This window comes from Lepidochelys kempii, chromosome 7 (genome assembly GCF_965140285.1).
Source record: "Lepidochelys kempii isolate rLepKem1 chromosome 7, rLepKem1.hap1, whole genome shotgun sequence".
Classification (NCBI taxonomy): Eukaryota; Metazoa; Chordata; order Testudines; family Cheloniidae; genus Lepidochelys; species Lepidochelys kempii.
The window spans coordinates 92,044,547-92,072,269 of NC_136386.1; the positions used below are offsets into that span (position 1 = coordinate 92,044,547).

The 27,723-nt window shown below is 44.1% G+C and overlaps 2 protein-coding genes across 7 annotated transcripts in view; one reads left to right on the plus strand and one right to left on the minus strand.

The window, feature by feature from the left end:
- The window catches only part of HTR7 (5-hydroxytryptamine receptor 7), a 41,877-nt gene extending 40,482 nt beyond the window's left edge, over positions 1-1,395 (minus strand). For all 3 annotated transcript variants that reach the window (XM_073353815.2, XM_073353813.1, XM_073353814.1), the window contains exon 1: positions 408-1,395. In XM_073353815.2, the coding sequence (XP_073209916.1) occupies positions 408-931 (524 nt within the window). In that variant the 5' untranslated portion in view covers positions 932-1,395. The remainder of the gene's footprint in view (positions 1-407) is intronic.
- Positions 1,396-13,419: 12,024 nt separating this feature from the next.
- Positions 13,420-27,723, plus strand: part of RPP30 (ribonuclease P/MRP subunit p30) — a 30,653-nt gene continuing 16,349 nt past the window's right edge. For all 4 annotated transcript variants that reach the window (XM_073353819.2, XM_073353818.2, XM_073353820.2 and 1 more), the window contains exons 1-5: positions 13,420-13,528; positions 15,777-15,832; positions 16,087-16,143; positions 19,009-19,083; positions 19,872-19,943. In XM_073353819.2, the coding sequence (XP_073209920.1) occupies positions 13,444-13,528; positions 15,777-15,832; positions 16,087-16,143; positions 19,009-19,083; positions 19,872-19,943 (345 nt within the window). In that variant the 5' untranslated portion in view covers positions 13,420-13,443. The remainder of the gene's footprint in view (positions 13,529-15,776; positions 15,833-16,086; positions 16,144-19,008; positions 19,084-19,871; positions 19,944-27,723) is intronic.

The window sequence follows — 27,723 nt, forward strand, 5'->3', positions numbered from 1 at the left end:
GTAGGTTAGCAACAATAGGCTGCGGGTGTAAAATAGCTTAGTCTATGATTGAACTGATTTTTTCTTTTTAAAAATGCCATCCATTTTTCCTCTGAGAATATCTGTTGTTATTTCCCAAGGAAAAATAAGCAAGCAAAAGAGACCCCTAGTGGAATTGCCATACACCATATTTGCCAGCTGCAGTCAGCATTCAAGATTCTTCTCTGCTAACTTATCAACCTAAATAACTTTGAACCATTTTGCAGTAGTAGGTTGTTTCTACTCTATTTTTTCTCCTAGCCACTGTACTGTTCAAAGGGGGGCAGTCACTCAGTTTGCTTGTCTCGGCTCCAGTCAAAGAGAGACACACAGCTACACACGCAGCACAAGTACACAGGAGATGTTGGTATCTCGGGTTTTGCACTCACCTGTCAATACTTATCACACACAAAGTCATAATGGAAGCAGTGCAACACATCACATCCATAGCAATGAAGACATTACAGAAAACGTGGCCAAAGATCCACTCTCCTCCAATGAGGTCCGTTACGCTGACAAAGGGCATGACGGCCACCGCTACCGAGAGATCAGCCAAAGCCAGGGAGACAATGAGATAGTTGGAGGGCTGCCGGAGTTTCTTCACAAAGCACACGGAGATCACCACCAGGCAATTGCCCGCGATGGTCAGCAGAGTGATGAGGGAGAGGATGGCCCCGATCACAACTTTCTCCATGTTGCCGTAGCTGAGGATCTGCTCCCCGCAGCCGGTGTCATTTTCGGGCGCCAGGCTGAAAGCGGGGCTGGGGCTGGCGGTGACATCCTGGATGATCTTCAGCCAGCGGGGGTTCAGGGAGCCAGCCACCATCCCACTGCCGCTCAGCTCGCGGGGAGCCTCCAGGGCGAAGGCGCGGAGGTGGCCGGACACGTGACTGCTGTTGCTGTCCATAACCATCCCGACGGGTGCTGCCCATGAAGCCGCCGGCTCCCAACACGCTGGGTCCTGGGGAGGGTCCCCGAGCCCGCTCAGCCCCCAGCTGCCCGGGGCTCGCCCCCCCGACCCGGGCCGGGGCTCGGCCGTCCGCGGGAGAAGCGCCTCAGCCCGGTTAGCTGATCATCGCCACCACAGGTGGAGCGGGTGCCTCAACTTCCCCGTGCCCCGCGCCGCTGACCGGGCTCCGCGGGGGCGGGAATCGCGCCATGGCGTCCGCGTGCGCTGAGCGCTGCCCGTCGGGGAGGCCGCGCCCCCCAGCGGCCGCCGCTCTCTCCTGACCCGTGCGGCTGGCGGGAGGCTGCCTGCGCTTCGCCCGCAGCTGCAGCCGCCGCGGCAGCCCTCGCCCAGCCCAGCTACCTGCGGCGGCGAGGGAAGTTTGAGTCGCCCTGGCTGCTCCGCCCCTCGCCCGCCTGCAGCCGGGCTTCAGTAGCCTGCCCCTCTGGAGCGGGGCGTGCGGCGGTGAAGGACAAGGGGAAAGTATTCAGTAGATTAATGCGTAATGGAGTTCAGTGTGGTTTGCTGCAGAACTAAAATAGAACTGCAGATACAGTCCTACCTCTGAGTTTAAGAAAACAGGATATCTCTTAACCCACAAATAAAACTTTTCCTTTGAATAAACAGCTTGCTGTTGGAGACGTGTAAATATTGGTAGGCTAATAGTTCAATTTAATAATTGGGCAACACCATTTGTAGCGCATATACGCAACTTCATCCTTTTCTCCCATTTTGGGGGTCTTTTTAGAGCTTTTTGAATACTTCCTTGTGTTCTGAAATGTTTTCTGGGAGAGATTTTTGTTTTCTTCCCATTTTAGTGTGTCAGATCTCTAAACCGTTATCTGCTAACTGCTTGAAATGTGTAGGTGATGGGTGTGAGATTCATCAGTATGTTCAGATGCGCATGTGCTCCAGAGCTTGCCTGCCTGTTTGTGTGTATCTTCTAGACTAATAGGCTAAGCCTTACATCAACAGGCAGCTTTGCCTATACACGCAGACTAAAGTATTAGCATAATACATTTCTCATGCAATGTATTGTATTTTCCTAATAAAGTAAGTTATTTTTATATATTTAAATGATACAAAAGTAGGGTGAAAATCAGAAAAAAAATGAATAATACTTTTTGTAAAAACCAGGATTTTTTCAGTTAAAAAATGGTTTAAACTGAAAACGAAGGGGCTTATATATAAAGGATGAAGCCTCTCCAATCTGCTGCTGTTCTGCTGCTTAACATTGGATAACTTTGTACACATTTTGGCCTTTTTAACAACAACTGTGGGGACTCTTGTAGATCATGTGAGGGGGAGGGCGGGCAATGTCCCGTTTCCCCCACAGTAGTGCCAGGCCTGATGCAACTATGAGATTATGAAACAGAGATCTGAAGGAATTAAAAAAGTTAAAGACAATAAAATGTGGAGGAAAGAGGAACTCTCTGCCAGTGGAAAGTCACTAGAGGAGATTCCATTGCATCTGCACAAGCTGCCCTGACCCTCAGTGTAAGGAGAAGGAAGGGGTATGTCAGGTGCAGGAGACAGATGGAAAGGGGCGTGGTGGGACAGAGTTCTGCCACAGCTGATCCGCTGCTGGTGTAAGGTCCCTGAGGATCTTACACCAACAACGTATGTTGCTGCCCTGTCTTGTGCTAGGGCTGGGTGTCTATGAATCAGGCTCCCTGTGGCCCCCTACTCTCACTCTATCCAATGAGAATCAAAGCTGTTGTCTTTTCTGCATTTACTTGACAACTAAAGAATACAGAGGAGCCAGCAGGATTCATATGGTTATGATGGAAGATGTTAATGGCTGCCATCAAGAGGCTCTTTAGTCAGTAGACAATCATATACCTAATTAAAGCTGATGGGTGGGCTAACCACCTTTTTTTTCAGGCTAAGTGGAAGAAGCAATTAAACCCCTTTATGGAGTGAGATAACTAGAAACAATAGGAAGCTACCACCCAAGGCACTGGGCTACATGGAAAAACCTGAGCATAGTGAAGCCACATTGGCCAAGAAGTTTCCTGGGAAAGATTGCAATGCAGAGGCTGAGGGAATGACTGATTGCAGCTGCAAGTGACTATGTCTGAGAGGCAGGAAGCTAGAGACATAGGGTGTGAGTGGCCTTGAGAGTGAGCAGAGTTCCTTGGGGAACAAGACTGGCTGAAAAGGCAGGTTTGGAATTTGTGAGAAAGGAAACTGACAGCTGTTCTTTGTAAATAAACAGTTTTGCACCAAATAAATACCTGATGCATATCGTAAATTTCTCCTTCTAATGGAAACAACCCAATAAGGCCTTGAATACTGGCTAACCACTTGAAGCAAAGGAGCAACCAAATTGACAAAAATGCACAAAATAACCACCATCCCTCCCTTTTCCTCCCGAAATTTAAATACAGGATGGTGTCAGAAATGTACAAAATAAAGAAGTATGATTAACAGAAAATTCTTTTGCTTTTTCCCTTCTATTTCTTTATCCCTTTTTTCCTTTCCTTCCATGTCTGATCCATATTGTCCATCTTCATGTCATGTGTTTACCTATTCTTTTCTCTCTTTATTCTTTCCTTTCAACTCTTTCTCCTTTGAAAATCAGCATCTCCTTTCCGTTGGTGCCCATAAAGGCAGTGGTGAGCTGGAGCCGGTTTGCTTGAACCGGTTGTTAAATTTAGAAGCCCTTTTAGAACCGGTTGTTCCACGAGGGACAACCGGTTCTAAAAGGGCTTCTAAATTTAACCGGCCAAAAGTGGCACCTTAGGTGCCAACTCCATGGGTGCTCCAGCCCTGGAGTACCCAAGGGGAAAATTTGGTGGGTGCAGAGCACCCACCGGCAGCTCCCAGCCCCACTCCTGGCCCAACCTCACCTCCGCTCCGCCTCCTCCTCTGAACGCGCCATCCCGCTCTGCTTCTCTGCCCCCCCCCCCCAGGCATCCCGCAAATCAGCTGTTCGCACGGGAAGCTGGGGCAGGCTGAGAAGCAGGCCACGGCTTCCCGCTCAGGCCCAGGGATGCGGAGATGAGCTGGGGTCAGGGAGGCATGAGGAGGGCCGCCCACGCCGCAGCAGATAACCTGGGCCGGGGGGGGGGCGCCACAGGGGAACTACTCCTCACGCCAGCTCACCTCCGCCACCCTTGGCCCGAGTGTGAAGCCACCGCCTGCTTCTCAGCCCTCCCAGGCTTCCCGACAAACAGCTGATTCGTGGGAAGCCGGGGGAGGGGGCAGAGAAGCAGAGCTGGGCAGCATGTTCAGCGGAGGAGGCGGAGCAGAGGTGAGGTGATCTGGGGCCGAGCACGGGGTGGGGAGCCACCGGTGGGTGCTCTGCACCCACCAAATTTTCCATGTGGGTGCTCCAGCCCCAGAGCACCCAGGGAATCGGTGCCTAATGCGCCACTTTTGATGTGATCAGTGGGGGAGCAGCCGCTCCCCCTGTTCCCCCCCTTGCTACGCTCCCCCGCCCCTAGGAGCCAGAGGGACCTGCTGGATGATTCCTGGGAGTTGCCCCAGGTAAGCACCTCCGGGACTCCCCACCTCGCCCCCCGGCAGGTGCCTCTGGCTCTTAGGGGTGGGGTGGGCACCCACTACGGTGGCCCACGAGACCCTCCTGCCCGGTTCTGGGGGCAGTCGGGGACAGGGGTGGATGGGGCAGGGGTCCTGGGTGGGGGTCAAGGAACACGGGGGGGTTGGCTGGGACAGGAGTCCCGGGGGGCGGGGGTTGGCAACGACCCCCTCGTAGGGTGAGGAGGGAACCCGTTGGTAAGATTTTGGCAGCTCATCACTGCATAAAGGTCTGGTAAGTTATTGCTGCTCTGAGCATTAATGTGCTGGAAATAATAAATAAGATATAGGTAAATATCCCTCCAGCCTGCGGAGGATATGTTGTCAACATGTTGAACATATTTTACCACTCTCTGAATTACATTCTGAAACTATTATTTGAACCTTGATTTCTATTCCCAGCATGTAGTATTTAGCAAATCATGTTTCTGTTTGACTTGTAGCAGAGATGGTGCAGCTGCAGTTTTCTTTACTGCCTTTTCTTGGCTTTGTGAAAATAAATCATCATTTTGTGGTAGTAAAACAGAGTGGTAAACATTCATTTCTTTGGTGTTTCTTTTCTTCTTGTCAAAATAAACGTTAGCATCTGCACAACTTAAACAAATGTGAAATTAATTTTTCACTTTTTTGATGCCAACATATACTAACTGCAGCAGGCAGCACAGCTGTGACAGATACCGCATATGCAATATCTTTGGGGGTCATTGTCTTTAATTTATGAATGGTTTATATATGAGTATGATTGTGTTTTTCTCCATGGAAGAGGGTAACCATAGGTCCTCCAGGAACCAAAAATAATGTTTGTGTCAGGGAGGGGGGTTATTAAAGCAAGTCACAAACTAAACAGCTGGTTCAAGCTGGGTTTTCTAGAGACTAAGAGACAAAGAAAGGTCTTTTGGTATAAAAGGATGAGCTTGAATTGTCACAAGATCTTTTCTACTCCAGCAAATAGACAGGACCTTCTGTCCTAGAGGGGCCCCACCCATTGTGGAAGGGTTGGAACATCTTTGGCCTACTAGGGCCCCCTAAGAATGATGGGTGACTCCTGGTATCTTTAATGTATGTTTAAATCTGTTTATTGTTTTCAGATGTTTTCTCTGTTATACTTTTACCTTAAGACTAAATGGGCTTGCTTCAGGGTGGATTTGATTTAAATCAAATTGATTTAAATCACTAGACAGGAAGACTGGATTTAACCATGGATTTCTACATAAAAGTGCATTCTTGTTGGTTGTTATAACCTTAACACATATCCTTCACAACTCAGAAATAGATGTAGGTTTCATTTTTAGAAAGTACACACTATACATTTTTAAAGTGATTTATTTTGAAAACTTTTCAGATTCGTTTTACAGCTATATCAGAAAATGAATGATTTCTTATTTCATTTACCAAAGGTAATTGAAGCAGATAGTTCACCTCCCAGTGACTTCATAAATATCTCCAATTCAACAGGTTAATCATTAATATTTGGAGGATTTTCTTGCCATGCTGTATTAGGAGGAGAACATCACCAGACAGACATTTAAATTGTTTTATTTAACTAAAACAACAACGTTATATATTCTGGATTTTTTTCTTCAACAGCAAACGTAATATTTTAACAAAATAAGCATATAAACTTTTGAATGTAGTTAAACATTCAAGTTTTTTTAAATCAGATTTGTTTTTGTTAAAATTGTTTAACTAAAATAGTTAAATGAAATATTTAAAAAAAATAAAAATTTAATCAACTATGTCAGCCTTAAAGAAGAAACTTAAAATATTGGCTTCTGCAGCTAACTCAGTCATTTTCACCTTCATTTTCCTGTTTGTTCATAATCTGGAAAGAAAAACAAGGTTTCCTGTTTTTTCAGGTCCCAAACAATTTCTCAATTTGGAATGAATTAGTCCAAAGGAAGAAAATATTCTTTCTACACCGGCAGAAGAAGCTACTGCTGTTAAAAGTGAGATTATCACTTCAACAGTCTCTGAATCCAAGTGGTTAAGTGACATCCACCAGTTCACTGGTGTGACTTTCTTTAAAACATAATCAGCAAACATATATTTCTTGAATGGTTCACCCTTAGCTCTGAAGTTTATTATAGTTGGCATTATGGAGGGATGATTGCTGGATGTTTATGTCATAGCCAACTCCTCTTCTCCAGCAGTTAAGGTTTGATCCTGGTACCAAGTATTGAAAATATTTACAAGAAAATGAGCTGGAGATTGTGCTTGTCCCATTCGTTTTTTTTAATGCTTGTAATTTAACTCTGTCGTTGCATATTTCTCTTTTTAAGATCTCACTCAGTTCCTTCCAAATTTCAACAGCTTCAGTAATAAAACAGCTATTTCCCTGCATTTTGTTCAAGGCTACAGAAATAGGTTTCAGGATACTTGGCATGTGTTCAACATTTCTCTTAAGCCCAATGTTGAGAACTTTGGCTGTGACGGTGCCATCTATTTTTTCATGATTTTGTTCACAAACTGTCATCAGATTAGGCCAGTTCTTGCTATAGGGCTCAGAACAGTTCACTACTGAGTTCCATCGCGCATCTTGTGGGAGAGTTAGCTTGGTTCCTCCCACTTTTTTCAGAGCAGCTGCTGCAAAGTGGTTGTTACAGAAGTATTTTGCAATTTCAACAACATTAGCCTTTATTTCTGGAACACTGAAGGAGTTACATCAAATGAGCGCTGCAACTGTATGTTATTAGCTTGGGACTCTCTTCTCATCTTGAATACATTTTTAGCATTGTCTGTGACCAAACTGCATGCTAGGCATTTGAATTTTTTTTCACAGTGTCATAAATATAAAGGGAAGGGTAAACCCCTTTAAAATCCCTCCTGGCCAGAGGAAAAATCCTCTCACCTGTAAAGGGTTAAGAAGCTAAAGGTAACCTTGCTGGCACCTGACCAAAATGACCAATGAGGAGACAAGATACTTTCAAAAGCTGGGAGAAGGGAGAGAAACAAAGGGGTCTCTGTCTGTCTGTATGCTGCTTTTGCCAGGGATAGAACAGGAATGGAGTCTTAGAACTTTTAGTAAGTAATCTAGCCAGGTATGCGTTAGATTATGATTTCTTTAAATGGCTGAGAAAAGAATTGTGCTGAATAGAATGACTATTTCTGTCTGTGTGTCTTTTTTGTAACTTAAGGTTTTGCCTAGAGGGATTCTCTATGTTTTGAATCTAATTACCCTGTAAGGTATCTACCATCCTGATTTTACAGAGGTGATTTCTTTACTTCTATTTACTTCTATTTCTATTAAAAGTCTTCTTGTAAGAAAACTGAATGCTTTTTCATTGTTCTCAGATCCAAGGGTTTGGGTCTGTGGTCACCTATGCAAATTGGTGAGGATTTTTACCAAACCTTCCCTAGGAAGTGGGATGCAAGGGTTGGGAGGATTTTTGGGGGAAAGACGTGTCCAAACTGCGTTTCCCAGTAAACCCAGTTAGAGTTTGGTGGTGGCAGTGGATATTCCAAGGGCAAAGGGTAAAATAATTTGTACCTTGGGGAAGTTTTAACCTAAGCTGGTAAAAGTAAGCTTAGGAGGTTTTCATGCAGGTACCCACATCTGTACCCTAGAGTTCAGAGTGGGGAGGAACCTAGACACACAGTTTGTTACAGATTTTACTGCTACTTCTTGTAAGTATTCTGCTGTGTGTGCATTTCCTGATGTATCAATTGTTTATGTAAGGAAGACATTCCCTTCTTCTGTTGTCACACAGGAACATAGAATCATTCTGGACTTTGCTCCATCAAGCCTCAGGTTAACAATTTCAACCTCTAGACCTTTTGCACACTGGTCAATTTCTCTCTCATACACTTTATCCAGCAATTTGCCTGTGACATCTGCTCTGTTGGGTGGACTGTATCCTGGTCGTAATGACTGAACCATGTTAATGAAATGTGGGCTCTCAATCATACAGAAAAGAGAGTTTGTTGCATAAACAAACTGGGCAATTTTTTCATCAGTTACCTCTTTTTGTAATTTGCTGGTTCTTTTCACAAATTTATCTATGGTTGTTTCTGGATGTTGGAGGGTTTTTTTCTTTCTTTCTTTTTGCTACAGGTGCTATACTGTGGCTATGTGACATACATGATGTGACTGATACACTATCATTGGCAGATAACTCTGAAACTATAGAAAATGATGGTGATCTTGAAGGTGGATAGTCTTCAGAATCCTGTATGTGGAGGATGGATTCTCCTAAACAAAATAAATCAAGGCAGTTATTTAATTATTATTACCATACTGCTCATTTAGTATTACTCATTGCATTCACTAATAGTACTGCTTTAAAGGTGAAATTGTAAAAGGAAGATCTACCTATTTCAGCTATTTATTTTTTATCACAACTGCATCTAAAATGATAGTACCATAAAGTAACAACTATAATTTTTGCTCAAACATGAGAATTCAAAAATAGTCCAGAAGGAAGACAGGCAGTCCTTAAGAAAGAAGTATGAAATAAAAAAGTTTCCCAACCTGAAGATCCTGCATGTTCAGACATGTTCCTTTCATCATCTTCAATGCAGCTTCCTCCTGAGAAGGAAAACTTTTCATGATGTTGTTTCATTTGGGCAGCCAGGCCTTGCATTTCTTTGCACTGTTTGCATTTTGCATGCCTGCCACAGGTAGAGGAACTTCATTAAAATATTCGCAAACTGGGTTTCTTTTACGGCCTGCTTCCATTACAGGTTTTCCCTTCTAGTGAGAGAATGGTATGGTAGATCTCAAATCAATGAAGGCTACACTCAGAAAGACCTCAAGACTTCTGGAATATGCTGCTCAAACAGTTTCACTTTTGTTTCTACTGCCTGTCTCTCCCTTCTCACATTTATCTGCAGACATCTTCTCCTTGTCCAGATCTATTCCGCCCCAACAATCTTCTATTCATTGAACTTTTTGAAACTTTGCACTTTTAGAGAGAGGTAAGGATTGACTATGTGTACACAAATTTGCAGGGGGACAATAGGGTTGACGTCTGTTATTTCTCACCTCTATATATTTATTTATTTTAAAACATTTTTGCTGTTAACAAGCATGTTATCTCTGGTGACACAAATCCACAGTTTGAGAACTGCAAAACTAATCATCTCTGATGGTGTCTTCTAGACTGAGCACTGAGTCCCATTGGGTAGATAGAAGAATTAACCTAAATAATCTATACAGAATCCCCTGGAACCCCATAAAATTGGGTCCCTAATCCATGAACTATTGGAACTAATTTACAAAATTTTTCTTAAACATTACATGAATATATTGTCTCATACTATAGAATTAGAATTTATAATCCCTATTCCATAGTGAGATATCTTTAAGCTATAATGTATCTATCTTAAAAGGGTTTTTTTCCTCAAAAAGCATTTTATCAAAAAAATCCGATTTTAAATAAAAAAAAATCTGATTTTTATCCACCCTGGCTTGCTTAGAAAGAGCTGCATGGTAACTTGTGACTGCTGCAATACACTGGACATCACCCTTGGAGAGAAAGCAAAGCACAGGTGGTAGCCTTTAGGCAGACTGGTTTGCAAGGAATATCACAGTGTAAGGCACAGAGCAGTGCAGCCTTAAAACCGTCTGGTCAGAAGGGAGTGGGACAAGGGTTCCTGCCCAGAGACAGATAAGAGTCGGAGACCTGAGACTTGACTGGGAACCCCTGAAGTAAACTACAGGGTGGGGATGGGAGAACACAGATGCAATTACCTGGAAACTGTTATGGAGGCATCTCACCTGAAAATAAGACATGGCAAAACTTATAGTGAAGATGCTATGTCCCTGGGAGACAAGTTCTACCACCACGAAAAATTCACCCTGCACCAACAAAAACAAGCAAGGGCACTGCTCTGGTGAACAGGAGCATGAAATTAATCTGATGAGGTTCAATAAAGACAAGTGCAGAGTCCTGCCCTTAGGATGGAAGAATCCCATGCACCGCTACAGACTAGGGACTGAATGGCTATGCTGCAGTTCTGCAGAAAAGGACCTAGGGGTTACAGTGGATGAGAAGCTGGATATGAGTGAACAGTGTGCCATTGTTGCCAAGAAGGCCAATGGCATTTGGGGATTTATAAGTAGGGGCATTGCCAGCAGATCGAGGGACGTGATCGTTCCCCTCTATTTGAGATTGGTGAGGCCTCATCTGGAGTACTGTGTCCAGTTTTGGGCCCACACTACAAGAAGGATGTGGAAAAATTGGAAAACGTCCAGTGGAGGGCAACAAAAATTATTATGGGACTGGAACACATGACTTATGAGGAGGAGAGGCTGAGGGAACTGGGATTGTTTAGTCTGCAGAAGAGAAAAATGAGGGGGGACTTGATAGCTGCTTTCAACTACCTGAAAGGGGGTTCCAAAGAGGATGGATCTAGACTGTTCTCAGTGGTAGCTGATGACAGAACAAGGAGTAATGGTCTCAAGTTGCAGTGGGGGAGGTTTAGGTTGGATATTAGGAAAAACTTTTTCACTAGGAGGGTGGTGAAGCACTGGAATGTGATACATAGGGAGGTGGTGGAATCTCCTTCCTTGAGGTTTTTAAGGTCAGGCTTGACAAAGGCCTGGCTGGGATGATTTAGTTGGGGATTGGTTTTGCTTTGAGCAGGGGGTTGGACTAGATGACCTCCTGAGGTCCCTTCCAACCCTGATATTCTATGATTTGTGAATTACTGAGATAGGAGTACTTAATAAGAAATACTCTGCCAGACAGGTTAAACTCAAAGCTATGGCAAAAGAGTCTGACACTAGCTGCCATGAGCTGTGTGTTGAAAGTGCACTAACCTGACTATTCTTATTCCTTTTAGAGTCATAATGGGCAGCAGCTTCCCCTCTCCAACAGTTGTGATGCATGAATTCCTTCTGTTATTGCTGCTTCTATTTAACACCTGTGTATTTCCATTACAGGACATTGTAAAACTGACACAGGCTGTAGTGCAAGAAATATTTCAAATGACATATAACACAGTTTATTTTTCATCCAGTGCAAACAGTGCTATTTATTCCAGTGTATCAAGGAGATTAGCACCTGGAAAAAGAATAGTTGGCTCAACCTGAACCACGGAAAGACCTAAGAGGTGCTAGTTGAGAGAAGGAATTCTTCAAGGGCTGGAGATCACTATCACCTTCTCGTTGACTGAGACCATCATTTTCCCCTAGCAGTTAAGAAACTGCAGCTTTTGGGTCATGCTGGACTGATAACTGACTCTTGACACCCATAAACCAAAAGGGCTTTCTTCCATCCATCTCAAGTCCAGATATAAGTCTGTGGTAGAAGAAAATAAAGCCACCCCTAGGCTCTGGCATTTTCTCATAAAGGAAGTAAAAAAGAGTCCCAGTATTGATGTTTTCCATTCCTGCTGTAAAATGCATATTTTCACCATAGCAGTCCCTAAAGACTCTGAGAAGAAGAAATACTGGCTCACTCTAAGGTAGCTACCTGTGATTAAACCAGGAGCAAGCACGGAATCTCTCCCATTGTTTGTATAATCGATTGTAGAGCGCATAGTTACAACAGCCGTAGCTTGTACTGAATGGATAATAATTGCAACAGATACATTTAGGATAACCCAGGAAGGAGCCAATAAGATTAAGTAATAAAAGAACTGAAGCACTGGTATTGGAAAGAGCAATGTATCTAGGCAGTTATAAGTGGAGATGCATTAACTGGTATGAATAAAATAATTATTTCACCCAAAACTTAAACTAAGTAGAACCCTGACTCTGTTGTGTTGAAAATGTGTAGTTAACTAGTTGCCTATTAATCTAGGTACCTACATGACCATCTAGGCACCGTTTATTTTCTTTAAATGTTCAACCACTAGAACTTTTCTGATATTTTCCCTCAGAGTTTGAATGCTAGTTTGGGGGGTTCACTAACAGTGATTAAAATGCATTAGTAGTGTATGTAAGCCAAATATATAGTTATTTATAAACAACATCGATTATATTTTAAATGTAATCGATCAGAAAATGAGGAGTCTTAAAAACCCATTTTCCCCTTTTCTTGTCATTGTCAATGCTCCATTGGAGCCTCAAATAATTTCATGGGTAATAATTGTTTAATATAACTGCTCCATCTAGTGGCTGCAATGCTGTTCTCTCTAGCAAACAAGGAGCCCCCCACCACGTCTTCTGTTTCAACTTTGTTTCGGTAAAGGATTCCACCTCCACAAAATACGTATATACCGAACTACAGTGTAGCTAAGAGCCAGGTTATCCCGCCCTGGGGAGACATCCATGGAGGGGGCTTGAGGGGTTCAGAAACTCTGACATTCACCCGTCTGAGCTTCTTTGAAATGTGCCTCTGCAGATGAGGCACCGGGGGTTCAGCATCCCGAAGCCAGGGATGGACAAGGGAAGGAATCCACAGGTAGGGGCGGGAAGCAGCATCAACGTAGGTGCTGTGTCCCTTGCCCACAGAAAGCTGCCCCTGGCCTCCGCAGGCTGGTGCCTGGTGCCTGCAGCACAGCGGCGGGCGCTGCCTCCACTTGAGGCATTTTGCCGCAGGTTCTCCCTGTTGCTCTGCTGGCGGGGGCCGTGCCGGGAGGCCGAAGCCGCTGGCCGAGGCTGGCTGCCCCCAGGGTGGTAAGCACCGTACGCAGGAGATGCGCGCCGAGCAGGGCTCGCTGACAGTGCGGCGCTCTGGGGGAGCGGACCGGGCCTTTGCACTGGGGGGAACCTGCCCTGGGTGCAGCCGGGAGAGTCTGGGGGCGCTGGTGGCGGCCGCCGTGGACAGTGCGCGCGATGTGCGCGGGCCCTTGCGCTCAGTGTCGGTGTGACTCGTCACGCGCTGCTGGGGCGGGGGAGGGGGGCGGACGCACCCCCACAGTAGCACCACCGCGCGGGAAGCTAGCAGCGTGCCGCCACCAAACTACAACTCCCAGCATGCCGTGGGCGGAGCCGGGGCCTGAGGCGCACGCGCAGTGCTGCAGCGCTGCCGGCGCCACGTGGTTGCAGCATGGCTGCTGCTTTTGCGGATCTGAACGTCCCGGGCGCGCCGGAGAGGAAGTCGCTGCAGAGTTTGCTGGAGGCCGCCGCGCACCGTGAGTAGCGGCCGCCTTGCCTTTCCCAGGGCGCTGGGCGGGGCCCCGCGCAGCTCTCCCAGCCTGGCAGGGCCTGGGCGGTGCGGGGCTCGGGGTGGGAGCGCCGAGCACCTCTCAACCCACGGGGGCGGTTCCGACTCCCGCTGCGAGAGCCGAGCCGCTGGGCGCTCCCCCGCGGCAGCGTGCGTGCGAGGGATGCCCCCTTCCCTAGGCACGGAGCTGTTGGCCCCGCCCTGCGGGGTGGAGCCGGGGTGCGGGGAGCCCTGTTGTTCCCCCTCTTCCCCCTTGTTGGTGGTGAGCCGTGGCCTTTGTGCTGGTAGCGCCAGCCTCATTGCAGTGCGGGGCGCTTCAGCGCATGGACCAGTCGTTCTCAAACTTGTGTACTGGTGACCCTGTTCACATAGCAAGCCCCTGAGTGCGACCCCCCCCCCGGTAAATTAAAAAACACGTTTTTATATATTTAACCCCATTATAAATGCCGGATGCAAAGCGGGGTTTAGGGTAGAGGCTGACAGCTAGTGACTCCCCCCCGTAATAACGTCACAACCCCCTGAGGGGTCCCGACCCCTCGTTTGAGAACCCCTGGCATAGACTGCCTCGGGAAATGGGTGCGGAATCGTCCTGCCAACTCAGCTTGGTTCCCGAGCCTGGGGTGCTCGTTTGAAACTATGCAGTTCCTCTGCTCTCTGCACTGCAGGCACCTGCTCCAGACTCAGAGAACGTGATTTTCCAGTTTTCCTTTCAAATAGATCCCTAGGCCAAAATTAAATGTGATTTTTGGGGGGTTTAAATCTCCTAATTTGGAAGCCAACCTCATGCTACAGTTTGTGTGTCTTTTTGTGTTTGTCCTAGCACCGTTGGTAATGCTTTGTTTAGCAAACAAACTGTGCATCATGGGGTATTCTTAACAAAATAAGTTTTAGTGGCCAGTTTTAAGTCCCTCTGTTTGCATCACCTCATGCAATACATTTTTAACTTCTCCTGTATGTTGAGGCTGGAAAGATAACATGGCTAACTATTATGATAGGTCCAATGAATAAGCCAACATACGTGTTCCCTTTCTATCCTGGCAGATGTGCACTATTGCCAGTAAAACTTCACTGTTATACTATCCACCCTGGGAGTTGGGACTTGTTGCTATGTAGCTTTCCGAGCTCAGGCTGGAGCCACAGCGAAGGAGAGGGTCTCACTGGGTTTCAGAGCCCGCACCCAGAGCCTGAATGTTTACACTGCTATTTTTTAGCTCTGCAGCAGGAGCCTGAGTCAGTTGCCTTGGGCTCTGATTGTATGTCTACGCCACACAATTAAAAATTTGTGGCTGGCCTGTGCCAGCTGACTCAGACTAACGCTAAGGGGCTCTTCAATTGTGGTGGTGTAGACATTCAGGCTCAGGCTGGATCTTAGGGCCCTGTGAGGTGGGAGGGTCCCAGAGCTCAGGAAGCCTGAGCCCAAAAGTCTACACTGCAATTAAACAGCCTCTTAGCCTGAGCCCCACAAGTCCAAGGTCATGTCCACACTAGCACTTATGTCAGCAAAACTGCTGTCGCCTAGAGGTGTGAAAAAAAATACCCACCTGAGTGACATCAATTTTGCCAGCATAAGCACTCGTGTCCACAGCACTATGTTGGCAGGAGACGCTCTCCAGCTGACATAGGTACGACCACTCATTGACCTGGTTTTATGATGTTGATGGGAGAGCTCTCTCTTGTCAGTATAACACGCCTACGTGGCAATTTTATAGCGGCACAGCTATGTAAGTGTACACATGGCCCAAGTCATCTGGCACGGGCGAGCTGTAGGTGTCTAACTGTAGTGTAGACGTATCCCGAGACACTCTGCAGCAGGGTGTTTTAGTGGAGGGGGGACGGTTTTCTGTGTAGAGACATACCTTCAGGCACTGGTCCTATAAGCAATTGTGGCTTGCTCTAACATTAAGGAGCAAGTAGTCCAAACACTTTATGGGATTACTTGTGTTCTTACAATTCAGTATTTTGCATAATTGTTTGCAGGACAGGGACCATAATTCTTCATGTATTTAAAGGGAAAAAAATGTTTTTAATGTTAAGGCATCATGTTTCCTACTGATTTTCTGTTTTCAGAAATCTCAAATTATTACACAAAGAAACCTTTCAGATTTGTAAATGATGTGTGGAGTTTAATTGCTAATCTTAAATCTCTCTGTTCTGATTAATTTCTATTAAATAGTAAATAGGACAAAAAAAATTTACCATATGTTTACCTTTTCTAGTGGGATATTCAACTGTTGCAATTAACCATGTCATTGATTTCAAAGAAAAGAAACAGGTAGGGCTCTGTTTCAATATTTATTCTTGTTTTCTTTATTTGTACTTAGTAATAACTTCATAACTATGCATACATCTAGGTGAGTGATCTAAGAAGGAAGCAAGGTTAGGGAATTACAGGGTCCTTCAGTACATGACTAAACTACCATTTTATAACCCCCTCTATCTAGAAGCTGTGCTGTTTGGGCCTAAATTTTTTGTCCCTCATGTTTAATACATTGTAAGCATGGTGTTTTTGTTTGTTTTTTGTTTCAGGAGATTGTCAAACCAATATCTCTTTCAGAACTGTTTCCATCTTTGCCTATTGTACAGGTATGTCAGAGTTTAAATTCCACCTGCACATGATAGTTAAGGATACGATTTAGTCACAGAGGTCAGGGAAGTCACAGATTCTGTGACTTTACCGGACCTCCATGACTTCAGGCAGTCAGGGCGGAGTCAGGGCTGTGCTCAACCCTCCTTTCCCTCTGCAGCTTCGGCTGGGGCTAGGGCTAGGGCTGTGCGCGTCCCTCTCTTCCCCTTGCACCAGGACTGCTCCCCCCCCATCCCTCATGGCTTCGTCTGGGGCCGACCCTGCTGATGTGTGCGCCCGCCTCACAGCTTTGGCAGTGTCTGGAGCCAGGACTGTGCCCCTCTGGTGGGGCTGTGACTGTGGCTGTCAGTCCCCCCTAGGGGGATCCAGGTGTCATTCCTTCCCTCAGCCCTCTCTCACCCTGTTATCTTTAGTAAAAGTCATGGACAGGTCAGGGCTCCCATGAATTTTTGTTTATTGCCCATGACCTGCCCGTGACTTCTACTAAAAATAACCGTGACAAAATCTTAACTAGGGCTGTCGATTAATCGCAATTAACTCAAAAAAATTAATCACGATTAACTCGCACGGTTAAACAATAAAATACCAAACGAAATTTATTAAATATTTTTGGATGTTTTTCTACATTTTCAAATATATTGATTTAAATACAACACAGAGCTCAGTTTATATTATTTTTTATTACAAATAATTGCACTGTAAAAATGATAAACAAAAGAAATATTATTTTTCAATTCACCTCATACAAGTACTGTAGTGGAATCTCTTTATCATGAAAGTGCAACTTGCAAATGTAGGGTTTTTTGTTACATAACTGCACTCAAAAACAAAACCAAATAAAATTTTAGAGCCTACAAGTCCACTCAGTCCTACTTTATGTTCAGCCAATCGCTAAGAGAAACAAGTGTTTACGTTTATGGGAGATAATGCTGCCCACTTCATAATTACAGTGTCACCTGAAAGTGAGAACACGCGTTTGCATGGCACTGTTGTAGCTGGCGTGTCAAAATAGTTACATGCTAGATACGCTAAAAATTCATATATCCCTTGATGTTTCAGTCACCATTCCAGAGGATATGTGTCCATGCTGATGACTGGTTCTGCTCAACAATGATCCAAAGCAGTGTGGACCGACGCATGTTCGTTTTCATTATCTGAGTCAGATGCCACCAGCAGAAAATTGATTTTCTTTTTTGGTAGTTTGGGTTCTGTACTTTCCGCATCAGAGTGTTGCTCTTTTAAGACTTCTGAAAGCATGCTCCACACCTCGTCCCGCTCAGATTTTGGAAGGCACTTCAGATTCTTAAATCTTGGGTCGAGTGCTGTAGCTATCTTTAGAAATTTCACATTGGTACCTTCTTTGCATTTTGTCAAATTTGCAGTGAAAGTGTTCTTAAAACAAATAACGTGTGCTGAGTCATCATCTGAGACTGCTAGAACATGAAATGTATGGCAGAATGCGGGTAAAATAGAGCAGGAGACATACAATTCTTCCTCAAGGAGCTCAGTCACAAATTTAATTAACACATTTTTTTAACGAGCATCATCAGCACAGAAGCATGTCCTCTGGAATGACGGCCGAAGCATGAAGAGGCACATGAATCTTTAGCGCATCTGGCGTGTGAATATCTTGCCACGCCAGCTACAACAGTGCCATGCAAACGGCTGTTCTCACTTTCAGGTGACATTGTGAACAAGAAGTGGGCAGCATTATTTTCTGCAAATGTAAACAAATTTGTTTGTCTTAGCAATTGGCAGAACAAGAAGTAGGACTGAGTGGATTTGTAGACTCTAAAGTATTACATGGATTTATTTTTGAATGCAGGTTTTTTTATACATAATTCTGCATTTATAAGGTCAACTTTCAAGATAAAGAGATGGCACTACAGTACTTAGGTGAATTGAAAAATACTATTTCTTTTGTTTTTGACAGTGCAAATATTTGTAATCAAAAATAAATAGAAAGGGAGCACTGTACCCTTCATATGCTGTGTTGTAATTGAAATCAATATATTTGAAAATGTAGAAAAATATCCAAAATATTTAAATAAATGGTATTCTGTTATTGTTTAACAGCACAATTAATAGCGATTAATTTTTTTAATCTCTTGACAGCCCTAATCTTAACCCTAATTATAGTCACTCTAAAAATATATTTTCATGTTGGTGTTTTTATGCGTATAATTCTTGTTTATGTTGTGAATTTAGAAAGTCATTGTCCGACTACTAAAATAAACCCACAGCAAGAGCAGGATTATTTATTCATGTTTAAAAAAGCTTTATTCTGTTCTTTGCTATCCATTTTATACGACATGAGGCAAAAATTGCACTTAGCATGAACTTTGAAACTGCTTATAGTTGAGTGACTACAGTATTGTGAAATTTAAGGGCTTGATTTTTAAGGGCTTGGCAGTTTACCAGATTTACTGTCATAGGATTTGGGAATACAGTCAAACCGTTACAATTATATATAAAAATGGACTTTAATTCTAAAACTGCATTTGTAGCGCCCTTATTGTTTGATTAGAGAACAGTAGTGGTAACCCAATAAAATGTGCTTGTTCCTCTCCTGTGTTGATCTTTTTGTTCGTTTGTTGAAAGCAAAAACAGACTTCAAAGAAATACAAGAAAAGCCACTATTTCTGAAGAGCAGAAATGTACAAAAAAGCACAGAAGCAAAGCATTAAAATTGGAAAGGAAAAACTATGAAGAGTATAGTTAGAAGTAATCAGAAAATTGGTATAGTCAAAAATACAAACAAAGCATCATTCTCTATTTATAGCTCTAGGCATGAAAATCTATCAGCTAGATTTTTGCTTTGTACTTTCTTCTACAGTCTCTTTGATGGTTTATTTTGCTTACAGGGAAAATCCAAACCAATTAAAATTGTAACCAGATTAACACTTGTAGTTTCTGATCCTTCTCACTGCAATGTATTGGTAAGTATTTTAAAATTTATTTATTTTGTAAGTTGTATTTTCTCTTCATAGTAAAATGTTATTTTTGAAATTTTATGGATTTCACAAAAAATACTACACTAATTTGCTGACCTATAATGTCTCCTTGGGATCGCATCACTCTCTGAAGATTTCACTTTATAAAACTGGGATGTGCTCTGCACTGGTGGTTTACTAATGCTGCTATGAGAAATTGGAGTTCTGTTCCCATGCCCAGTCCCTTGATTCCTGGGCCTGAAGGCTTCAAGTAAAGTGCTGTTACCAAGCCCTGTGATAAGGTGGGGAAAGAAGTGTTAAAACATGAAATCATCCCCCCATCTCTAGAACTTGAGTTCAGATTTTAAAATATGACAATAGAGCCGATATTGCATTCGTTCAATTCTGTTTAAACTTGAACTCCAGCATAACTGTCTCCCCCTCCTCCCCCCCGCACGAGGCCCCAGAGAGTTTTGCTGGGTATTCTAATAACTTGGGCAAGGGGAGGACTTAGAAAATGTACGTGATAAAGTAGGACATGTATGGCTGACAAGGCGAACGGTTGCTAGTGCTTTACTTATTGTGTAGAATGAGCGCCAAAATAATGGCCATGTTGAAACACTGTCAGCAGATAGGACTGCTAATAGAGCCTTAATAGGAGTGGTTTGGTTTTACAACTCACAACTGGAGAAGCGTTTCTTCTTCTTCTATTAGTAGTTGTTCTAGCAATTTTCATGGTACATACCTTTAGCATCTTCCATAAATTAGTGTGATTTTTTTTCTTTTTGTGTCAGAGATCAACATCTACAAATATAAGATTGTATGACATCATAGCAGTGTTTCCAAAGACAGAGAAACTGTTTCATGTAAGTATTAAATATATATATATATATCCTCTCTCGAAGCATCTGAGAATCCATTTGTGATCGTAACTGTCAATGCTGGAATAATGTTCAGTGCTTTGGGTTGGATTAGACGAGTGTTCTGCTTGCATTTCATCTCAAACTTGATAGAGTGCAAGGCAGAAAAAGCACACCAAGTTGCAGTGTGAGAAAAGCATCCATTACCCATGGGCTAGCACCAGCAGGAGAGTGAATTTGTGTGGGGGGGTGGAGGGTGAGAAAACCTGGATTTGTGCTGGAAATGGCCCACCTGTTGATCACTTTAGATAAGCTATTACCAGCAGGACAGTGGGGTGGGAGGAGGTATTGTTTCATGATTTCTGTGTGTATATAAAGTCTGCTGCAGTTTCCACGGTAAACATCTGATGAAGTGAGCTGTAGCTCACGAAAGCTCATGCTCAAATAAATTGGTTAGTCTCTAAGGTGCCACAAGTCCTCCTTTTCTTTTTGCGAATACAGACTAACACGGCTGTTCCTCTGAAACCATGTTAAGCTGTTAGTGTTTAGAAAGTTTGTCTCAAACAATTTGCCTTCCCAAATTTGAACACCTTCCTCAGCTCATTAGCTCTTTGGCTTAGTAAGAATTGTTTTGGAACTCTGTTGAAATGATGCTTTGTGACGACCGAAGGAATGTAGGATTTAAATGTTTGAGCAGTGGGGGTTTTGAGGGTGACTCACTGACCTATCTCCCGCAAAAAAAAAGTCTGAGATCTGTTACTGAAAAGCCATATGGAAATAGCAGCCAATCATTTCGGTTTTTTTTTTTAAAAAAAATACGGGTGGAGGAGGGTAGGGCAAGACACAGCTTTTCTTCTATAGTCTCTGCACATGTAGAATGTATTTTCCTAAATCAAATGTTTCCATTTAAAAAAAAAATCACCCTTGGCATTGAGACTGGCTTTTACCAAATGTAGGAGGAGAAAGCTTTGCTCTTGCAAAACCATGGATTTTCTTATAAAGTATTTGTGTGCAGTTTTCCCTCTGGCTGTCAAGGGCAGCACTGAAGCTGCAGGATGTGAAGTAAACCCAGGCAAAAACGTTTAAGAGGAGAAAAATATTTAAGGGAAACTTGTAGTTTTCTTGATCACAAAGGTTAGTGTTGAAAATACTTTCAAAATAGATAGTTGAAAATAAACTTTCAGGTTAACCCTGTTCCCAGGACAATGATGAAGATTCAGTCTCTGAATGTGTTGCTACACAGAAATCTTATTATATTTTAAGTAGATGTTTTGGACACTACAAACTATCACCGTGAAAGGGCTCCAAACCATACTGCTGAGAAAGATTCACCTTTAGTGGTTTAGTCTCTCTGTAGTGTATATTCAGGAACCTTTTAGTGGCAGTTAAATAAGGCTTGCTTCTCCTATTGGTTATCACTCAAAATACAGCTATTTTATACCCTTAAAAATTTGTATTGTTATTCCTGTCAACTTATGAAGGCAGTTTTGTGTGTTTGAATATGACCTAATGTGGTTCAGTTTTTGTACTTGACAGAAGAAATTTGTTCTGCTTTTATCCAGTAAGGTGACATTCACCCTGCCTATCATCTCTCACTGAGTATCAAGAGGTTTTCTGCTGCCTCCGATTGGCTCATAATGCCAGCCTCCATCTCCCTTTTGTTTAACTTTCAGACAAGCACTTTCGTGGGGTTGTTTTCCCCTCATTCTCCTCAGGCTTGAGAAGAGCTCCCTGAGCACATCTGCAAAACCACCCGATTACCCTCCTCAAAATCCCCCCTTAAAACTCACCTGTGCTGTGAAGCCTACAAAAAACTTGGCAATGTTTAGGCCACTGGTGACCTGAAACCACAGCCTATCATGCTGACCAACAGTGCTCATTGTTTCCTTGTTCTGCCCCATCTGTCTGCATGTATCCATCTGTTGTCTCTTGTCTTTCTACTTAGATTGTAAGCTCCCTGAGGCAGGGATTGTGTTTGTTTGTACAGCACCTAACAGGGTCAGGTCCTGGTCCGTGATGAGGGCTCCTAGGCACTACAGTAATACAAATAATTAGTAGTAGAAATTAATTTTTTCCCTCACAGTACCATATCTTTTCAGAGTCATTCTGTCAGACAGGAGAAGTTTCGGCTTCTTAATCAACTGCATTTTCTGGCCATCATGTTTTTAAGCATTTTACAGTTGCTGTGGCAATACACTTAATGTGCAATCAGACTCCGGTGGTTACTGAGCATTACACTGCATACTAAGTTGTACTGTTGTATTTGCTGTATGTAAATATATCTTGAACAAACACCACGGCCAGAAGAATATCGGTTCTAAAGCACTATCAAATGGAGGGTGGTTTCCGGATTAACTAGTCAGGCAGTAGACATTCACTACCTCCCTGTGTCTCATACACAAGGTGTTAAAATGTGCGATATTTGCATAGCTGGTTTGAGTGCCCCAGTCTCGCTGATGGTCTGACACAACCTCGCATTTGTCAATGTTTTGCGCACATAACATTGTCAGGTGGATTCACTGATGAAAACTCATTAGGCTTCTCTGCTAACTGTGGAATTGCAAGCATGAGTAGCAAGTAACCGTCTGCTTTTGCTAATCTGGTTGACAGTGAACTGATCTTTCGTGTGAGAGATGGTGTGCTACCAACTAGCATACTGACTCTCTTGATGGCAATGCCAGTATTCACTTTCAAAGGAAGTCTGCCAACTTGGAATGGAGTCTATTTAAAAAATGACTGAAAACTGTTTTCTGTTACTACAGCTGCCCTTGAATGCTCCTGCCTATTTTTGTAGTTTAACCATCAAACTTCCCTGCTTTAAAAAAAAAAAAAATTGTTTTCCTCTGCCTTGTGAAAGACCCATATGTACAGGAAGCTGACAGAATTTGACTATACAAAGTAAACAGAAAAAAAAATCTTTCATTGTAATATCTTTCAGCCATGGTAATCTTAAATCTTACTTGTAACAACTGTAGTTTAAGAAAACTCCCATTTGACTGATTTTTCTTTTAAATTAATGTTCCTCTCTGAATAGTTTTCTAAGGTGCCTTGGAGTGTCTTCCTCTTTCTGTTTTTAGGTTTTGAAAGATGCAAATGACCTCCAGAAGAAATCTGCAACAAGGGAGATATAGGTTAGGAAAAACTTCCGAACTTTAAGGGTAGTTAAACACTGAAATCAATTACCTACGGAGGTTGTAGAATCTCCATCCATCATTGGAGGTTTTTAAGAACAGGTTAGGCAAATACCTGTGTGGGCTGGTCCAGATCAGTGGTTTTCAAACTATTTAGGCTGCATACCCCTTTCCAAATAATGTAGTCTATCACATGCTCCCATCTGAAATTGGCAGAAGTGATGTGTGTGTGTGTTGTGGGGAGAGGGGTTCTGCCTTCCATTTAGCAACAGCTTCTAAAGGTTTTCAAACTGTATTGCGCCCTCCCCCCCAGGGGGTGCAAAGGAATGCTTGCGGGGGAGGGATTAGCAGTTTTCAAAGTTTTTGAGCTGAAACCCCTCTTTCCCCCCCCTGCCCCCCGAGTTATAATTTTTGGTTGCAAACCCCCACATACTCCCAACCCAGACAGACTGGGTGGCCCCGTGAGGTGAGGTGAAGCTCCCTCCCCAAGCCCTGCCCCCGTGAACATTCCTCCTTGTCCCTCTAGGGGGGCTCGCCCCACAGTTTGAAAACTTCTGATTGTGAGTCGCACAGCAGAAAGGAAATGTACACCAATGCAGCTTCAGTTTTAATTGAATGGCGATTAAACATTGATTAGATTGCCAAGCCTTACTAAATAAAATGCGTTGTCCATTGTTAGAGGATTTTTCTCACTTACCCCCGATGAGAGTTCGCGTACTCCTACAGGTATGTGTACCCCAATTTGAAAACCACTGGTCTAGATAATCCTTAGTCCTGCATCAATGTAGGAGATTGGACTGGATGACCTATCGAGGTCCCTTCCAGTCCCGTGATTCTATTTATTTGATCCTAAGGTGGCTCAAGATCTTTCCAGGAGGCACTGGTAACAATGTAAAACAACTGGAACTGGAATGTTCAGTCTATACAAGAAATTTGTGCAATACATTATTCTTTAGAGACTGAATGTCCTGTTGATTGTTAAATAAGTTAATAGGTAGGTAGTACTTCACTAGCATCTACCTGATCTTCGTTTGAAGCATCTCCTTCAGGCTTCAACATTTAAATCTTATTGGCTTCAGCAGTAAAATATCACTTTGCCAAAGTAAACCCTTCTGTCTTTGGGAATTTCAAGGGATAGATTATTTATTTTACTGCCAACACCAATGTGTCCACCAGATGAGGCTGTTCCCTCCATTTGAGGGTGCATGATTGGAGCTGTAGTGGGTAGGACTCCATGTATTTTTTTCTTTATAAAGTTTGGGCAGCCAGACCCTGTGTGAGTTGTCTGGTTGAGCCAAAGACTGAGCAGTTACTGGAGTAGAGTGGATCTCAGCAAATGTTCCAACTTTCTTGGCAGTTTAGGAATTCTCCCTTTAAACATGCTTCTTTCTTCTCTCTAGTTCTGCTTTTCCTTTTTTGTTCCTTGTGACAGCACCTAAACACTGGAAGTCCAGGCTGGTATTCTTGAATTTAAACAGTTCCCCCTCCAGTTGCGGCAAATGCGTGACATGGAATAGATGTTTTCCTAATCCACTCAGGTGCAGAGAGTCTGGTTCTCTGTCATCCCACAACATGTCTGCTGGAACTTCTGTTTTGTATTTTTGGGTATGTCTACAGTAAAACATGGTGGCTGACCTGTGTCAGCTGACTTGGGCTGCGGGGCTATAAAACTGCAGTATAGATATTCAGGCTGGGTCCCAAAGGCCAGGCACCAGCCAGAGCTTGAATGTCTGCATTGCAGTTTTATAGCCTCATAGCCTGAGCTCTGCAATCCCATGTCAGCTGACACAGGCGAGCCACGAGTGTTTTATTGCAGTGTGGACTGATCCTTTGTTTTCATTCACTTGTTTGTGTCTTTCCATCCCCAGTTCTGTGCCCTTGCTGTTGTCCCACGAAGGGGATGATTCAAAGCCCAATGAGGGCGTTGTTCATGCTCACTGTCAACATTTGCACACTAAATTCACTAACCCCTTGGCTTTTTGTCACTGTCTTGATAACAGGAATGGCCGGGATGACTTTTTAATATAAAAAAAAATTTAAGAGGATCCAAGATGATGATTGTAATTTCCTGTAGATGTTCCATGAGTTGCCTGTCTTTCCAGTTGATAGCATTACACTATAGATAAGGAAGGGGTATAAAAATAGGTTAAGGCTCTGTCCATACTCAGATCAAGGAATCATACTTAAACTCAGTTTAAACAGCATTCCAGCTAAATGGGTGTCTGATAGTATAGCCAGCTGGTTGGATATCTGTTAAGCTAGAACTGCAGCTGATTTTGAACATTATTTATCAAACTTGATTTGAAAGGGAGGGTAAATGGGGCCTAAATTTTGGAATGTCAATATTCCTTGAAGCCCTCCTGAGTATATCTAGGAATCATTTGTACATGGTGTAAAACAGCCATGCTTTGGAGGCTTGCATTACAGCAATGTGGGGGTGTGTGACAGGGTTGGGGTAACCCCGTCCAGTGTGCACGTGAATGTACCCCCCTCTCCCTTAGGGTGTAGGGGCAGGGTGTAAGTAGCCCATGTTTATGTCTCTGTGGCCAAAGCCAATATACTCACCCCTATTAGCAGGGCAGTAAGGCCTAATGGCAAAGTTCACAGATTCACCCCTGTCAGCAGGGCAGTAAGGCCCAGTGGCTGAGGTCAATAGCTTTGTCTCTGTTTGCTGGGCAGTGGGGCCTAGTGATCACAGTCAACAGGTTTGCCCCAGTCAGCTGGGCAGTAAGGTTTGCTGGCCAAAACCAATGGCATCGCCCTTGTTAGCAGGGCAGTAAGGCCTACTGGCCAAAGTCAATGGATTCATCCCCAGTTGGAAGGGCAGTAAGGCTGAGCAGCCAAAGTCAATAGATTTGCCCCTGTTAGCAGGGCAGTAAGGCCAAGTGGCCTCAGTTGGGGAAGGGGGCCGCCACGCACAAAAAAGTGGGGTAGTAGCTGCCCGGGTTGGGGGCCCAGGGCCCTTCCTCTCCACCGGGCCCCATCTCAGGGCCCTGGTAGTGGCAAGAGTGTGTGCCACTGAGTCAGCAGGGGGGTCCAACCAAAACATGCTGATTCAAGGTTCCGGTTCACTAACCAAGCCACTATATAATTCCCCTGGGCTGCCTCCTGCCGTAGTTCCCGCTGCTGCGACCAGGGCCTCTCCGCTGTCTCCAGGTTCCCCGATCTGCTCTGTCCCCGGTGACTCCAGACTCTGTAAGGCCTCCCTGGGTACCCTGGCGTCTGCCTGGGTTGCAGCATCTCCAGCTCCCACAGCCTTGGGCTTTGGCTGGAGCCTACGGCGTGCGTCCTTCTCCAGCGGTCCGCTCAACTGAGCTGAGCTTCTCCCTTTTATACTAGTTCATTTGGAGCATGCCCAGTAGAGTTGAGGCATGGCTTCCTCACCCCACAATGTAGGGTTAATGCTTCCCCATCCAGTGCAGGGCGAGTGTGCCCCGAGACAAGCTGATTAACAGAGATCTCTTCTTCAAGGGACCAGGAAGCAAAACCAGAAGTGTTTACTCTTCTCCTTTATAATGTATAAAGACAGCCTGCTGAAGCATTTTAGAAATTAGTGTTTCTAATCTCTCTTCCCTGGAGGACCTTGATAAGCCCCTTGCAGGATTGGAATAATGATGATACACAACACTAGTAGGTAGGGATGTGGGAGAGCTACACCTCTGCTATTGGTCTTATGAGACATGGCTCAGCACCTCCAAAGAATTTACCAGGATGTTCAGTGAAGAGCGCAAAGGGAGGACCCTACACTGCTAATTTTAGAACAAAAAAACAAAAGTGACTTTTGAACTGTGAGACTATCTTTATACTTCATTGAGAAACGGAAAATGGGGGGGAAGTTGGGTTCTGCTTTGCAGCACACCTGGTGATAACGTGTGGGCTAGATTCTCCATTCCAGCCAAGCTGTGCTCAGACAGAGTGGAGAAGTGATGCTGCAGGGAACCACATGCAGTTCCCTCATTAGGAACTGCTGAGCTCTGTGTTGTCCTGGAAAAGCCCAACACGCTTACTTGCCTTACAGTGGTGGGGAGAAGGGGTGGGGCGGGGCTCTTTGGCTGGTTCAGGTTCTGCTAAAACTATTTCTGCCAGTGGGGAATTCCCCCCCCCCCCCCCACACACACACACACAATTCTGCACTGACCATCTCCAGCTAATTTATGGCTTCCAGCCTTTAAATGGTCTTGATGGACCAGAAAATCTGGTCCCCTATAATCATCTTTACTGTTGTATGCACATATAGTGTGAACAAGACAGTGTATGCAATTAATGTCTTGTGGGAGAAACTATATAAATCACGTGGTCCCCTCATGAGGAGTTAATTGTCTCTAGACAGTTCATTGGCCACATTTAGCTCTTTTCTTGCCTTTTTAAAGAGAATGTAAATTGTGGGGATGTGCCCTAGTAGCCTGTAGCCAAGATTTTAAAAGTGAGTCATGATTTTGGGCACCCCATTTGAGATCTTAAGAAGGTGGTACTGAGCACTTTCTGAAAATCAGGCTCCTTTAATGGGTCCCAAGTTGGGCACCCAAAACCATAGCCACTTAGCAGTGTCTGAAGTGCTGCTGTCCTCGGCCAAATCCTTTTTCCTAAAAGCAAACAAGAATCATCCCTCTGGGATTTGAGAAGTAACTTTGGGGAGGGAGGGGGAATTACTCTGC